The 17,084-nt window shown below is 44.3% G+C and overlaps 2 protein-coding genes and 1 non-coding gene across 3 annotated transcripts in view; 1 reads left to right on the forward strand and 2 right to left on the reverse strand.

Moving 5' to 3' along the window:
• Positions 1–426, reverse strand: part of LOC123051201 (probable protein S-acyltransferase 14) — a gene marked incomplete in the record, with an annotated part of 5,553 nt that extends 5,127 nt beyond the window's left edge. Inside the window, 1 exon segment of the mRNA XM_044474013.1 lies at positions 1–426. Coding sequence (XP_044329948.1) covers positions 1–196 — 196 coding nt within the window.
• Positions 427–8,878: 8,452 nt separating this feature from the next.
• Positions 8,879–8,981, reverse strand: LOC123056253 (U6 spliceosomal RNA). Its single transcript, XR_006426685.1, has one exon. It is a non-coding gene; the product is annotated as a U6 spliceosomal RNA (small nuclear RNA).
• Positions 8,982–11,083: 2,102 nt separating this feature from the next.
• LOC123048413 (uncharacterized) lies at positions 11,084–16,554 on the forward strand. Its single transcript, XM_044471516.1, has 11 exons — positions 11,084–11,379; positions 11,978–12,061; positions 12,353–12,430; positions 12,689–12,943; positions 13,629–13,691; positions 13,770–13,853; positions 13,936–14,082; positions 15,497–15,531; positions 15,660–15,715; positions 15,792–15,886; positions 16,123–16,554. Exons 1-11 carry the CDS (start codon positions 11,182–11,184, stop codon positions 16,444–16,446), a joined length of 1,419 nt encoding a protein of 472 aa, XP_044327451.1. The 5' UTR covers positions 11,084–11,181; the 3' UTR covers positions 16,447–16,554.
• The last annotated feature ends 530 nt before the right edge of the window (positions 16,555–17,084 follow it).

The raw sequence follows: 17,084 nt of genomic DNA on the forward strand, positions 1-17,084 counted from the left end.
GCAGCACGACGAGCGCGGCGAGGGTGGCGCCGCCGCCGAGGAGGAGGGCGGGGCCGTAGTTGCAGAGGACGACGGCGTAGTAGGTGACGCCGACGATGGCGAGGACGAGCAGGATCATGATGGAGCCCAGGCCCCGGAGCGCCGTGCAGAACCGGAAGACGTTCCACGCCATCGCGACCCCCGCCGATCTGTGCATGTCTCCCCGCTCCGCCCCGCCGACGCCGGCGCCGGCCGCCTCCGCGTAGCGGCTTGGCGGGGTCAGCTTGAGGGTCGGGGGGCGAGCACCACCGCGACGGCCGCCTCCGCCGGAGGGGGGAGGGGGGAGGGGGGCGTGGGTCGCGGTGCTGGAGGAGGATTTGCAGATAGGAGGAGGAAGGGGGAGGGAGGAGGAAGAAAGGCGATGGTCAGAGATGGAGTCCGCACGACCTTCTTCCACGCCGCGTTGTCACTTTCCTTTACCAATTCTACTTTTATCTTTTTTAATAATAATAATAATGAAGTAAAACTTTTTTCCTGTTCAATGTTGACACAACACAAAACCTTGTGGTGTTTGCTGTTTCAAAGTTCAAAACAACATACTTTAGCAAAAAAAAAAAGAGGAGGATTTTATACATCGTTTGCAGTGGGCTATAAACGGGTGAACGTGGATCTTCTTATTGCGTTGATAAGGTGCAACCGTGTCGACATGAGGGCGTAGAGGGGAGTAAAAGACGTGTTCATTATTGTTATACATGTTTTTTCTTTTCTTTGTCACCTCATAAGGATGCACGGGAGAGGAGTAAAAGACATGTTCATTCATTGGTATATATGTTTTCCTTTGTCATCTCACAAGGATGGTCGAGGCTGTGGGTCGGACAATAGCGGCAGATCGAGCACGGGAGTTGGGCAATGAGGGTGAGATCTACAACAACGATGATAACATTCTAGATGATTGGAGCATCAAACACAATAAGGATAGCGTAAATAGCGCTCGTTGGGCTATGCCACGCATGCGATTTTTACTGTTACGATACCGCTGGGCCGTTGCTGGCGCTCGATCGTTTTTGTCTCCTTCGTTGCTTCGGTCGCACATCATGAGATGAGGCCCCCACATAGCGGGTTGCAGGATTGGCTGGATTTCTTATAAGTGAAGGAGCCCTCCCCAGATACACCCTCCGCATCCCACATGATCCCCTTTCCCCTCTCACGCCGCCTCCTCTTCTACATCGCTGTTGCTTCTTCTTCGCCGCCTCCGCCCACGCCCCCCCAGATGAACATGTGTATCACTACGATCGAGATTCAATAAACCATTCGCATTGGGTGCATGACCATAGAAGGTGTTATTCATGTAAACAAAATAACCATTATTCTCTGACTTAAATAAATAACCGTATTGCAATAAACATGATCTAATCATGTTCATGCTCAACGCAGACACCAATGCAAACAATATTTATCTAGGTTCAACACTAATCCCGAAGGTAGAGGGAGCGTGCGATGGTGATCGCATCAGCCTTGGAAACACTTCAAGACACATCGTCACCTCGCCCTTAGCTAGTCTCCGTTTATTCTGTAGCTTTTGTTTTGAGTTACCAATATTAGCAACTGAACCAGTATCTAATACCCAGGTGCTACTAGGAGTACTAGTAAGGTACACATCAATAACACATATATCAAATATACTTTTGTTGAAGTTGTTAGCCTTCTTATCTACCAAGTATTTGAGGCAGTTCCGCTACCAGTGACCGTTCCCCTAATAGAAGCACTTCGTCTCGGGTTTGGGTTCTTGGGATTCTTCACTGGAGCAGCAACTGGCTTGCCATTCATAAAGTTTCCCTTCTTGCCCTTACCCTTCTTGAAACCAGTGGTCTTGTTAACCACCAACCCTTGATGTTTCTTCTTGATTTCTACCTTCACGGCCTTAAGTACGACGAACAGCTCCGGGATCATCTTCCCTTGCATGTTATAGTTCATCACGAAGTTCTAGTAGCTTGGTGATAGTGACTGGAGAACTCTGTCAATCACTCTCTTATCTGGAAGATTAACTCCCACTTGATTCAAGCGATTGAAGTACCCAGACATTCTGAGCACATGCTCATTGGCTGAGCTATTCTCCTCCATCTTGTAGGCAAATATCTTGTCAAAGGTCTCAAACCTCTCAATACGGGCATGAGACTGAAATACCAATTTCAGCTCTTGGAACATCTCATATGTTCCATGGCGTTCAAAAACGCCTTTGGAGCTCCGATTCTAAGCCGTAAAGCATGGCGCACTAAATTATCATGTGGTCATCAGAACGTGTCTGCCAGATGTTCACAACATCCACAGACGACGCTAGAGGGGTTGGCACACGGAGCGGTGCATCAAGGACAGAAGCCTTCTGTGTACCAGTGAGGACCATCCTCAGACTACGGCCCTAGTCCGCACAATTGCTCACAATATCTTTCAACTTAGTCTCTCTCTAGGAACGCATTAAAACAGGGAGCTAAAGCGCGATCTCTTGATCTACAACATAATTTGCAAGGACAATTTAGACTATGTTCATGATAATTAAGTTCATCTAATCAAATTATTTTAATGAACTTCCACTCAGATAGACATCCCTCTAGTCATCTAAGTGATAATGATCCGAATCGACTAGGTCGTGTCCGATCATCACGTGAGATAGACTTATCAATGGTGAACATCTCCATGTTGATCGCATCTACCATACGACTCATGTTCGACCTTTAGTTCTCTCGTGTTCCGAGGCCATGTCTGTACATGCTAGGCTCGTCAAATCAACCTAAGTTTTTCGCATGTGTAAATCTGGCTTACACCCGTTGTATGCGAACGTTAGAATATATCACACCCGATCATCACGTGGTGCTTCGACACAACGAACCTTCGCAACGGTGCACAGTTAGGGGGAACACATTCCTTGAAATTTTAGTGAGGGATCATCTTATTTATGCTACCGACGTTCTAAGCGAATAAGATGTAAACATGACAAATATCACATGCAAATCATAAAGTGACATGATATGGCCAATATCATCTTGCACTTCTGAAATATATTAAAAATATTGGGCGAAGAAAGCACCAGAGGGGGGCCACCAGTCAGCCACGAGGGTGGAGGGCGCGCCCTGCCCCCTGGGCGCGCCTCCCGTGCCTCGTGGGCCCCCTGGCAGGCCCCCGACTCCCATCTTCTGCTATATGGTGTCTTTTGCCCTGGAAAAAAATCAGAGAGAAGCTTTCGGGACGAAGCGCCGCCGTCTCGAGGCGGAACCTAGGAAGGACCGATGTAGGGCTCCGGCGGAGCTGTTCTGCCGGGGAAACATCCCTCCGGGAGGGGGAAATCATCGCCATCATCACCATCGATCCTCTCATCAAGAGGGGTCAATCTCCATCAACATCTTCACCAGCACCATCTCCCCTCAAACCCTAGTTCATCTTTTGTATCCGATCTTTGTCTCAAAACCTCAGATTGGTACCTGTGGGTTGCTAGTAGTGTTGATTACTCCTTGTAGTTGATGCTAGTTGGTTTATTCGGTGGAAGATCATATGTTCAGATCCTTGATGCTTATTAATACTCCTCTGATTATGAACATGAATATGCTTTGTGAGTAGTTACGTTTGTTCCTGAGGACATGGGAGAAGTCTTGTTATAAGTAATCATGTGAATTTGGTATTCGTTCGATATTTTGATGAGATGCATGTTGTCTCTCCTCTAGTGGTGTTATGTGAACGTCGACTACATGACACTTCACCATGATTTGGGCCTAGGGGAAGGCATTGAGAAGTAATAAGTAGATGATGGGTTGCTAGAGTGACAGAAGCTTAAACCCTAGTTTATGCGTTGCTTCGTAAGGGGCTGATTTGGATCCATATGTTTCATGCTATAGTTAGGTTTACCTTAATTCTTCTTTCATAGTTGCGGATGCTTGCGAGAGGGGTTAATTATAAGTGGGAGGCTTGTCCAAGTAAGGACAGCACCCAAGCACCGGTCCACCCACATATCAAATTATCAAAGTAACGAACGCGGATCATATGAGCATGATGAAACTAGCTTGACAATAATTCCCATGTGTCCTCGGGAGCACTTTGCTTTATATAAGAGTTTGTCCAGGCTTGTCCTTTGCTACATCTTGTTTACTTTTGTTACTTGTTACCCATTACGGATTATCTTATCACAAAACTATCTGTTACCGATAATTTCAGTGCTTGCAAAGAATACCTTACTGAAAACCGCTTGTCATTTCCTTCTGCTCCTCGTTGGGTTCGACACTCTTACTTATCGAAAGGACTACGATAGATCCCCTATACTAGTGGGTCATCACCTGTCAGAGAGGAAAGCATGTACGTTTGCAATTTCATCTATCAAAGACATCTGCCTTTACTCCATTTGAGCTTTTACATTGTGATGTTTGGACGTCCCATGTTCTCAGTGTCTGGATACAAATATTATCTGATTGTGGTTGATGATTTCACTCACTACATGTGGTCTTTTCCTCTAAAGGCCAAATCTGATGTTCATGGCATTTTTTTAAGTTTCAACAGTTTCCTCAGTGTGACAATGGCACTGAATTTGACAACCAATGCAATCGTGACTTGTTTCTCCAGCATGGCATTGTCCTCTGATTTTCCTGCCCCTACACCTCGCCTCAGAATGGCAAGGCTGAGCGCACCCTTCGCACCACGAATGATATACTCCGCACCTTGCTCATTCAGGCATCCATGCCCATTGCCTACTGGGTCGAAGCTCTTCGGATGGCTACCTTTCTCCTCAACCTTCGTCCCTACATATCCAACCCCTCCTCCATGCCATACATCAGCCTTCACAACTCACCTCCACCATATGACACGCTGCGCATTTTTGGTTGGCTGTGCTATCCCAACCTCACTGCCACAACGCCTCACAAGCTTGCTCCACTTTCCACTCCGTGCATATTCTTGGGCTACCCTGACGATCATCGCGGATACCGCTGCTTGGATCTATCCTCTGGTCAGATTGTCATCTCCCGCCATGTGACCTTCGACGAACAATCTTTTCCCTTTGCCACATTGCACGCTGCTACCTCTTGAGCACTGCGATGGTTTTCCCTTGAAGAGGAAAGGGTGATGCAGCAAAGTAGCGTAAGTATTTCCCTCAGTTTTTGAGAACCAAGGTATCAATCCAGTAGGAGGCTCCTCAAAAGTCCCACGCACCTACACAAACAAACAAGAACCTCGCAACCAACGCGATAAAGGGGTTGTCAATCCCTTCATGGAAACTTGCAAAGGTGAGATCTGATAGAGATAATAAGATAAGATAAATTTTTTTTGGTATTTTAATGATATAGATTGGAAAGTAAAAGATGCAAATAAAAGTAGATTGGAAACTTATATGATAAAAGATAGACCCGGGGGCCATAGGTTTCGCTAGTGGCTTCTCTCAAGATAGCATAAGTATTTCGGTGGGTGAACAAATTACTGTCGAGCAATTGATAAAAAAGCGCATAGTTATGAGATTATCTAGGCATGATCATGTATATAGGCATCACGTCCACAACAAGTAGATCGAAACGATTCTGCATCTACTACTATTACTCCACACATCGACCGACTCCTGCCTGCATCTAGAGTATTAAGTTCATAAGAACAGAGTAACGCATTAAGAAAGATGACAGGATGTAGAGGGATAAACTCATGCAATATGATATAAACCCCATCTTTTTATCCTCGATGACAACAATACAATACGTGCCTTGCTGCCCCTGCTGTCACTGGGAAAGGACACCGCAAGATTGAACCCAAAGCTAAGCACTTCTCCTATTGCAAGAAAGATCAATCTAGTAGGCCAAACCAAACTGATAATTCAAAGAGACTTGCAAAGATAACCAATCACACATAAAAGAATTCAAAGGAGATTCAAATATTTCTCATAGATAAACTTGATCATAAACCCACAATTCATCGGATCTCGACAAACACACCGCAAAAAGAGTTACATCGAATAGATCTCCAAGAAGATCGAGGAGAACTTTGTATTAAGATTCAAAGAGAGAAGAAGCCATCTAGCTAATAACTATGGACCCGGAGGTCTGTGGTAAACTACTCAGAACTCATCGGAGAGGCCTTGGAGATGATGTAGAGGCCCTCCATGGTCGATTCCCCCTCCGGCGGAGCGCCGACGAAGGCTCCAAGATGGGATCTCGCGGATACAGAAGGTTGCGGCGGTGGAAATAGTTTTTCGTGGTGCTTCTGGATGTTTTCGGGGTACGTGGATATATATAGGCGAAGGAGGTAGGTCAGGGGAGCCACGAGGGGCCCACGAGGGTGGGGGCGCGCCGGGCACCCTCGTGGCCCCTCGGTTACTTCATTACGTCCACTCCAAGTCTCCTGGATTGCGTTTGTTCCAAAAAGATCGCTCCCGAAGGTTTCACTTCGTTTGGACTCCGTTTGATATTCCTTTTCTTCGAAACACTGAAATAGGCAAAAAAACAGCAATTCGCGCTGGCCCTCCGGTTAGTAGGTTAGTCCCAAAAATGATATAAAAGTGTAAAGTAAAGACCATAAACATCCAAAACGGGTAATATAATAGCATGGAACAATCAAAAATTATAGATACGTTGGAGACGTATCACACGCCACCTCCACGCTTCCGCATCCCAACTCATCCTCCCCTTCCTCACGGCCTTTGTTTACCATTACCGACAACCCAGCTCCCAAGCATGCCACAACTATGCATGAACCTCCTACACCTCTGGCACCACCGTCCCCACCACCCCTTCCCTATACTGCCTCCACCACACCTTCCCATACTCCACCTCTACCGTCCAAGGCAATTCCGGCCCCTATTCCCCAAAACCCACACAAGATGACCACTCGAGCGAAATGGGGCTTTGGCATCCCTGCTCGCCATCTTAACCTGTAGCCTCCACCTCTACCATATCCCCTGTTCCTAAAACATACCGCTCTGCACTTCATGATCCCCATTGGCTTGAGGCTATGCGCTCCGAGTTTGATGCTTTTAAGCAGAATGACACTTGGGAGCTTATTCCTCGTCCTCCCTCCTGCAACGTTATCTCCGGCAAATGGCTATTCCGACACAAATTTCATGCTGATGGCAGCTTGGCTCGCTATAAAGCTCATTGGGTATGCCGCGGCTTCTCCCAACAACCGGGAATCGATTACGACGAGACGTTCTCCCCCGTTGTCAAACCAAGCACGATTCGTGTCGTCCTATCCATTGCGACCTCCTCTCATTGGCATATACACCAACTAGATGTAAAAAATGCCTTCCTTCACGGCACCTTGACTGAAACTGTGTACTGTCAACAGCCACAGGGCTTCAAAGATCCATCCTTGCCTGATCACGTCTGCTTGCTCAAAAAGTCTCTTTACAGCCTTAAACAAGCACCCTGAGCTTTGCCACATACATTCAGACCCTTGGCTTCCTCTCTTCAAAGTCTGATTCTTCCATGTTTACTTATCACTCTGACAACGCCACCGCCTACCTCCTTTTATATGTCGATGACATCATCCTAACCTGCTCCTCCACTGCCTTCCTAACTCTCTTATAGCCTCTCTTCGGTTAGAATTCTCCATGACCGATCTTGGAGCTCTTCATCACTTCTTAGGCATTAATGTCACGTGCTCCTCTGCTGGCATGTTTCTCTCACAACGTCAGTACCTCTCCGACCTCATTGACCGCGCTGGCATGACTGACTGTCACATTGCTCGCACCCCCGTTGACACTGGCAACAAGCTTGACTCCTCCGGCAACCTTGTTTCTGACCCGGCGTTCTACCGCAGCCTTGCAGGTGCTCTGCAATATGCCACCCTAACCCGCCCGGACATTGCTTATGCTGTCCAGCAGGCCTGCCTATTCATGCATGATCCTCGTGATCCTCACCTCGCTCTTGTCAAAACGTATCATTCGCTACCTCAAGGGCACTCTTCATCTTGGCTTACACATAAACACCTCCTCCCAACTCCACTGACAGCATACTCGGATGCCGATTGGGCCGGCTGCCCCAAGACACGTCGCTCTACTTCTTGATTTTGTGTGTATTTAGGTGATAATCTAATCCCCTGGTCTTCCAAAAGGCAGCACACTGTTTCAGGTCATCAGCAGAAGCGGAGTATAGAGCTGTGGCACACGCTGTTGTTGAGTCAGTGTGGCTCCGCCAATTGTTGTTGGAGCTCCAGCGTCCAATACCGAAGGCCACCATTGTTTACTGCGACAACATCTCTGCAATGTACATGTTAGCGAATCCAGTTCAGCATCGCCGCATCAAGCACATTGAGATCGATCTCCACTTTGTCCGTGAGAAGGTGCAGCTGGGCGAAGTCAAAGTACTGCATGTTCCTCCTCAATCTCAATATGCTGACATATTCACCAAAGGACTACCAACAACGATTTTCAGTGAATTTCGCTCCAGTCTTACCATCATCGACATCGATGCTGCGACTGCGGGGGGATGTTAAGTGTACACATTACTGTCACGTTTACATGACTTAGTCTCCCCACCACTAGATTGACGTCCATGTCGAGATGTATGAAAGTAGATTTTTTCAAAAAAACATCGCAAATCCAGTGACATTGGCAAAATTGTCTAACAGTTGTTTCAGGGTTTTTGCGGCATCTGGATTCGGTTTATTCTCAGTTGACATTTTGGAGAAATCAAAATTAAGAAATAAAATAGAACACTCACAATCAGAAAATGGATCGTTGGCTGCTCCAGCTGCAGTGGTCTCGTGGAGCTGATGTATAACATGAAAAGTACAGTATTGAAGGCCAGGGGCTTGGATATAGGAGACGTGAAGAGTGGAAGGATCTGGATGCAAAGAAAAGTACACAGCGCCACAACCGCATGAGAAGATGGCCCAGGGGCGCATCTGCAAAATGCGCAGGGACCGGCGTGCAAAATCTCAAAAAAATTTGGACCATTTCTCGATTTGTGCGTGTCATCCTTGCGCAGGGGCCATGCTAATCTTCTCTGTATCGTTCCAATTTTATCGGATGTCCCCGAAGGGACGATGAGGAGGGAAGGGCGATGCTTATAAACCAGTGCAAGGCTCTCTCGCTGGGCGATGTGGTACTAAACTAGCTGGGGTGCGCTGCTGTCTCCCACGAGCCGCAGGAACCGCGGGATGGCTAGTGGGCCGCATCTGCGTGCAGCCTGGTTCTTCCTCCGCTGGCCCAACTTGGAGGCGAACTGGGGAACGCATACCGGACCAGGCCCTATCCTAGTAGTGGTAACTTACGCTCAGGAAAAAAAAAAACCTCTGCACTGTACATGATAAAGAGCGACCAAAACTAAAGATCTACGTGACGGACACAGTTTTTGACCTTGCGACTTGCAACAAGTTTTCCTATTTGCATTGCCTGGTCTTTTCTTTGGCAAACTCATAAGATCACAAAAAGAGACACTTTTACAAATCACCGGCCTTTGTGTTTTTAACCCTGTAGATCCCAATGGAATGAACCGCTGGTCCCTAATCTTCAACACTTCTTTTACTACTACCTTCGCTTAAAAGGTGTACACATTTTTCGATATTCAAGTTTAACCATGAATTTAAGCAAGGACCATGCATGTTGTTAAATGTACCCGCAAAAAGAAATAAAAGAAATGCTGTTATGTGTCACAAAACTTATTCCACTAAAGTTATACTCCCTCCGGTTCAAAATATAAGGTGTACTGATTTTTTTAGAACTCAAACTTTATAGCTTTGACCAAATTTATATTCTCAGTATGCATGTACAATGCAAATCATTATCATTTGATTCTTCACAAAACGTAATTTTATATTTTATTTGTGCAATATGGTAGATGTTGATATATCTTGCTATACTTTGCCAAACATAGAAATGTTTGACTTTTTACAAAAAGTAATACGCATTATTTTTTTAAATGGAGGGGGTATTTGAAAGAAGTTTCCCAATGTAATTAGAAGGCACATGATTCTTAAATTATTGGTCTATTGAAGGATCAAAGTTAAACATCAAAAGACATGTGCACCTTATAAAGTGAATATATATAAGAGGGTAGCAGCGGTGGAAATGGGGACGACGGTAACTATTGCCACTCGAATTTATCAGTGCCCTCTCATTGGAGTGATGGTCGTCGCCTGATGGTCGGTGATGACATGACAATATAGCGAGGTAGGTCAAGGGCACTCGACAGCGACCGCGAGTTAGGTGGTTGAGTAGGAGAGCCAGTGGAATGAGAAAGTGGATTTGATAGAGCACGGTAGTAGATGATAAGAAAAAGGGACGGTCTACACCTTGAGTACTTGGAAAAATTAATATCCTAGCCACTGGATGCAAGTGGATGACTGGATCATCGTCTTAAACCTCTCAGCTGCTTTCTTCTCCCCACGAATGGATCACGCGCAAATCTTCCGTCCACCGACATGTCACACTCTATCCACCTACCTCCCACTCCCCTCCCCCACGGTCGGTGGGTGCTGCTCCGCACCGCCTTGTCGCTAAACCAGATTTTGACCGCAATAATAATTCACCGCTAGAAATGAGGATCTAGTAAATGCCAAAGGAACATCGGTTTGTGCATCACCCCACACCACGCAGGCTTTCAATCCTTCACCACCAGTCCATAGGATTGGAGAACCCGAGTCATGGCGCCGAGTAAATTGAAAGGGGTCTAAATCACCACACCAAGAGCGAGACCATTGCTTCGCTTGATTGATACACCACTATCAAGATCCAATGAGAGCCAACATACCCGACAGCACATATACCCTCACAACTTACAACGCCGCCAGATCGGATGTCGTGATGTAGGGAGAGGTTGAAAAGACTTCATTCTAACGGGCCATCACTGCCACTACCTCATCAATGTTGTCACAGAAACAAAATCTAAGGAAAACATTGACCTACAAAAAGAACACCGTAAATAAGGGGGAGAGGATCCCACTCCTCTTGTCACCAACGAGGTCTCCGAAGGAGGAGGAAGGGAGGCCGGGCTAGGGGCCTGAAATAGAGCTTGAGTGACGGGCTGGGACAATTTGCTGATACACTCTCCTACCATGTAGAGTCACTAATAATGATATAAAACATCTTATATTAGTTTACAGAAGGAGTAGTATATAAGATATCTACCACTTGGGCCCTTGCAAAAGACCGCTACCGAATTCTCCAGGAACGGAGGGGGCGAGCCGAAAGAAGCCAGAGTTCCTCGGAGGGGCAGAAAGGGAAATCTCCAACAGGCGAAAGAAATGGGGATAAATTTCAAGGTCAAGTTATACAGCACGGACAGGGCGGGAAGCAGCGGAGACGGCGGCGCCGGACCCACACCGCCGCCTGCGCCAGGGCTCGCGTCGTCGCCCTCCCTCGACCCCGCGCCGGTTTCCGCCTCGTCGCTCCCGCTTCAGCCGGCACGGCAGCCGCCGCTGACCCCCATCGTCAAGTACACGGTGAGTTCTTTCTTGCAATCTTGCTTCCTCCTGTAGTCTCCTGGAGTCCTGGGTGAATGGTGATGGTTCGCTGTCTCCGAAATCTCGCGATTCGGTGGTGCGTCGGGGTGACCTCCGCTTCGTTCTTGGTCCGCTCTGGGGCATTTCTTGCGCCCAGTTCGTGGTTGGGTGCTTTCTTGGCTCGGCTGCCGCAGGATCGGGTGTCCCCGCAGTTTAATCATCATTTTCTTGGCTACGTTCTTCGACTTGGTGTAGTTTTTCCCTTGTTGGGAAGATGGGCTGCGTGCATGCTCGCGAGCCCTCCAATTAATTTTCCTTATGTAGTACCTGAATTCTTTTGTAAAGGGAAAGAGGGAGTTCGTTGGGGTTTCTGTTCAGAAATTGCGCTCCTTTGATATTCTTCTGCGAGTTCTTGGTCCAATCGGGTGACCAGGAAAGCTAGATTGATTGGATATTTCCATGGCAAGATAACTGAAAACTGTTGGATTTCCCTCTGTTGTCTGGACCGGATGCTCTGTTTTCACTGCACTTTTCTTTACTCTGTTCTCTGCATTTGCGCTGGAAAGTGTTTGTCTTACAATGCCCTGCCATTTTCTAGAATGAAGGACCGGATGTTGATGATGATTGGCCCGAGGACGAGGATGATGACTGGCCCGAGGACGAGGATGATGATGAGGACGAGGTGAAAATTTGTGTTCCTTTGCTGTTAGTTCTTAGTTCAATTCCATGAGTTGGTGACTTGAGTTCTTTGTCCAGTTGTTCTGGACACATAGATTTATCCCTCGTCAGTCATCACAGTGTTGGATTTTCTTTTATACTTGTTGATTGTATTCGTTGGAGTTTGAATACAGTCATCACAGTGTTGTGGTTGTTTTCCTAATGATGCCTGGTTTTTCACTGCACTTTTTCCCACTGTTCTCTGCATCTGTGCTGGAAAGTGTTTTTTTTACAAGCATGTTCGGCCATTTTCTAGGATCAAGGACTGGATGACGATGATGATTGGCTCGAAGACGAAGATGATGAGGGTTGGGAGGTGATGCAAGAGGATGAGGTGAAAATTTGTGTTCCTTTGCTGCTATTCTTAGTTCAATTCCATGAGTTAGTGACTTGAGTTATTTGTCCAATTGTTCTGAACACAGAGAAGGATGCGTCGCGGTGTTGAATTGATTTTCTAATTGTTGATTGCATTAGTTGGAGTCTTAATCAGTTGTTTTAGTTGTTTACTACACTTGTTGTTGTTTTTTTGTACTTATGGACTTTATTTGTGCTAGAAAGTATCCTTTACAACTATCTGTCTGCAATTATTTAGGTTGAATTACCAGATGAGGAGAAATTCTACATTTCATTGTTTATGAGCGCTCAAAAGAAGAATCTCCCGCATGATCTTGTTCGGCATCACTCGGTGCCGCTCAACAAAAATGAATATTTTTCTCTGTGGGAAAATTGGAACCAGCTGCTGGATGGCAAGAGAACATACCTCCGACCACTGAAAGACTGCCGTATTCTCAGTGTCAGTGGTGATTTCCGGTGTCCGGATGCTCGTCCAAGGACATTAGGATGCCAGGTGAGAACATTGTAGCTCCTCTGTTCACAACAATGCATTGATTTTTTTAATCTTTTCCTCATTCAGTTAACACCATCTGACCTTTCCGATGTCCTACAATAAACTTTCACTAGATATTCAAGAGTTAACTCCATCTTGCCTAGCATGCTAATATATATTATCATTCCCCTTGTTTGAGTGTGTGTTACATGCAACATTAAAATGTTTGTCAAACTGCAATCATGTCCTGAGGGAACTATGGTATTATCTGGGAAAATCATTGGCTTCTATTTGAATCCTTTGTTGTTAGTTTGTTCTTCTTTCTGGAACATAACATTTTCGTAGATGTTACTCTTTGTAATTACAGTGGAACTTACCCTTGATAAGGTCATGTGTTTCAAGTCTTACCAATAATGTGAGTTAGGGTACAGGAGAAGTTCTTATGTGACATAAAATAAGTTTCAGTTTTGCACATTGTGATCGATGATCCTTATCTAATGTAACATAGGTTTTCCCAATGAAGGCCTCATATCATTTTCCTACCAAATAAGTGGATGATTGATGTGTGAAAACCATAAAAGAATTTCTTAGGCTTACAATTTTGCGCCTTGTGCTTCAGCATTACTTATTCGAATCCATCCTTAATTCAGATGAATCTACTAAATCGTTAGTGCCCTTTCTGTGATACTTATTCTTTGTATGGCAGGAACCACTCTTGGATTTGGTTGAGGATTATCCAGATAATGACATTTTCCAGGAAATTATCAAGGTAAGTTTGCATGCCACTATAGGAGCATTCTCGTTATTTAAGTGTTCTATGCTAATGTGCAAAACTAGTTTTGTGCAGGTTCTTTGTCAGCGCTATTTGCACTTCAGACGAACTCGCGGAGATGGCAACTATTTCTACAGAGCTTTCTTTTTCTCCTACTTGGTAACTTTCTAAGTTACTAGGTTTTTATGCTGTTGCTTTTTTGTTTTGCATCAAAGTTTGATATGACTATGCTTGTAAACAGGAAAATCTTGGACAAATGCAGGATAGTCAAGCTGAAGTTACTCGTCTAATGGAACATGTGGCAGTGTCCAGAGAGAATTTCTGTCGTCTGAAATGGGACAAAGCATACTTCTTAAATCCTGAAGAATACTTTTCAAGTGTTGTTTCTGTATGTATTCTCCTAGCTTACAGAAGCTTCATTTTTTTTCTCTGACCTCTTAACCCTAGTTCTTTGTAATACTTAGTTCAGTCATTTAGTGAAAAACAAACTACGTATGATTTATATAATACTTGCCAAAATAACTTGATGTCCCTTATGTGGCCTGAATTGTCCAGCGCTGCTTGTAAGATGTGGTTGGCTGTAATCCTAGCGGGTTGACGGCTTTGTTAATTCAAAGTCAAGCTCGGCTCGAGCCTCTTCTCTAAATATTTTTGTCCAGTGCCCTTGCTGAATCTGCTTTGAAGTTATCTGAACCCATGCTACATCATCAGAAAATATCTTTGATAGAGAACAATACCTTAAAATGTTTTTGTGTTTTTCTTTCCTCTGTAGAAACTGTTTTTCTGTCCTCTGTAAAAAAAGCATATGGCACTACACACTTAAATGAAACGAGAAGTAGATGCAAGGTCGTAATCTTTGTGGTCTGCTACATAAAGGATAGGAAAAATCTATCACATATAGCGGGCCATCGTAAAAGCTAAATCTACTCACTTTTTACTATAATACACATCTTTGGTTACTGTTACGATTTCCGAGTATGAAATATATGTAGCGAGACATATAGTAAACACTGAGCCATATGTCTACTGAACTACGACAGCCAGCCTGAACTAATCTATTTCTTATCAAAAGAACAGCATGAGGTTCCAAGAAGTATTAAACTCCTTGGTCTTAGCGAATTCCAAAATATGTGACCTAAAACAGAGGGGGTATGCAGAGTGAGAGGAGAGAGAAAACCTATGAGCACTCTGCCATACATGTAAATTTAGGGGAGGGCTGTGGAGTTCTCCAAATATTTATTTTTCTTGTTTCCATATTACTTTTTCTTTAAGGATATCTAAGAAGAGTATAGAGGAAAAAATGTTTATTTAGTTGAAGTAGTTTTGGCACATGTTGCATGTAGGAGCCATAGCTGCTATATGAATATTGGATATAGCAGTATTAGCTCTGACAGGAAATTATTCAATGGCTTAGAATTTCATGCTGTAAAAGCTATAGTGCGCTATTTAAATTTTGAACACCGAGTATATGACATGGTGGAGAGTACTGGTCTACAGGACCATACCAACTTGAGAGCTCCTTAATAATGCTATGGTCTGTCATCATATTCCACTTGACTAAAACTCCACTTTTCATTCTTGCTACAGTATGGATGCTATTCAGCTCAAGTATTGTTTCCTGAAATAGCATTCACTACAAAAGTAGTGGAGCATTAGGAGCAGTCGGCATGATATGTCGTGGAAATATTTGTTTCCCACACCATTACAACTGCTGTATACCGTATATATGTTAAACAAATATGATTCTCTTCATAATATATCTCAAGTTATATACTTAACCATTTGTCTTCATGTTCTTTCAGGAGTTGAATCATTTGGTCAATTCTGTTGCAAATGGGTATGAGCTTTTAACTTGATGTTTTGTAGTGATTTTCTATGACAGGACATGACATTAAGTTACAAGATCCCTTTGCTTGTTTGTTGTTACGTTTGGGTTTTGAAAATATTTGCTTTTATCGTTTGCAGTCTGAGTTCTGATGAGTTGTACAAGAGAAGTCTAGAGGAGATGATGCCACTCAGGAGTAAGGATACTACAAGCTTGCTTAGATGTTTTGTTTGTCCACTTGTTCTCTCTCGCTTAACACCTTTTTTTTCCAGTCATTTCTTTGCTAAGATTGCTGGCAGAGACTGAGATCCGTACTCGAGAAGCTGATTACAAATCATTTATCCCTGGAAACATGAACATCCATCAGGTTAGAGTTTCTTATCCCTACTACTGTTCTCGAACAATCAACTAGTGAATTATGTATCCTTTGTCTTTGTCGTCAAATTATATGTAGTTCATTATCAAGGTTGAGAATTTTCTCTGCATAAACAGTGTTATTTTCTGTCCTTTGTACAGTAATAACATAATCATGACTAAACCAATACTAAGTTTACCATTTACAGACCGAGCTCACTATTTGACATTTTATGGTTTTGGCATCAGTATTGCTACAAGGAGGTGCGGCCCCTGGATGTTAAACCAACGATGTTGGCAATGAGGGCTCTAACATATGCACTTGGCATCCCGCTGCGACTCGAAATTCTAGGCAGAGCCTTGATGGCTGGAGATTTGCAAGTAAAGCGCCTTGATTTCTTCCCTCGATCAGAGTCAGGGAAGGGTGCTTTCCATATGGTCCAAAGCTACTGGTCCTCAACCTCAACCCCTGAACTGCTGGAGCTGGGAAGTGGCAACCTGTTATCATCTGATGGCACACCTTCGCTGACCTTGCTGTGTAGGTCTGAGGACTGCGACATTCTTTATCGCTAGTGAACTGTGCAAGTATTCTGTAGGCTATACTTGACAAAAAACATTCCTGGATGATGGCACAATTAAATCTATTGATAGTCCAATACAGCATGGCCATGTTGGTTTTTAGTTTACTGGCATCTGATCTCAATCTACTTGTGGAGTTGTGCTTTTACTCATTTGAGCAAAAGCCATGAGCTGTTTTATTCGCTTTGGAATGTTTAGTGAAGTAGTCTTTAACTAGGCATCGATTATCAAGGAATACTGGCATCAGGAAATGTGAACATATACTGCATTTGTTACTGATATATACTGTACTCCTTTGCTTCTGTATTCGGAGGGAAGCTACATAATTGATGAGAACATGTGAAGAATTAGATGTTTTCCAGCTTCCTTGTATTGGGGTGAAATGTAATCTTGACACACAATAAATAAAAAGTATAAGTTCTGAATGGAAATAGGAAAAAAATCTTTTAAAAATACCAGTTTCCAAGATTTCTGGAGTCAGACTTGTCTAACATTCACTATTAACTATATACGCATATATTATACTAGTATAGATCTTAATCATTCTCAATATACCTTATATTAAGGCTGCGTTTGGCAGCTCAGTCTTTTTGGGCATTTGAATTATACCATGGTTTTTTTCTCGAGGGCTA

The sequence above is a fragment of the Triticum aestivum genome, chromosome 2D (assembly GCF_018294505.1).
Source record: "Triticum aestivum cultivar Chinese Spring chromosome 2D, IWGSC CS RefSeq v2.1, whole genome shotgun sequence".
Taxonomy (NCBI): domain Eukaryota; kingdom Viridiplantae; phylum Streptophyta; class Magnoliopsida; order Poales; family Poaceae; genus Triticum; species Triticum aestivum.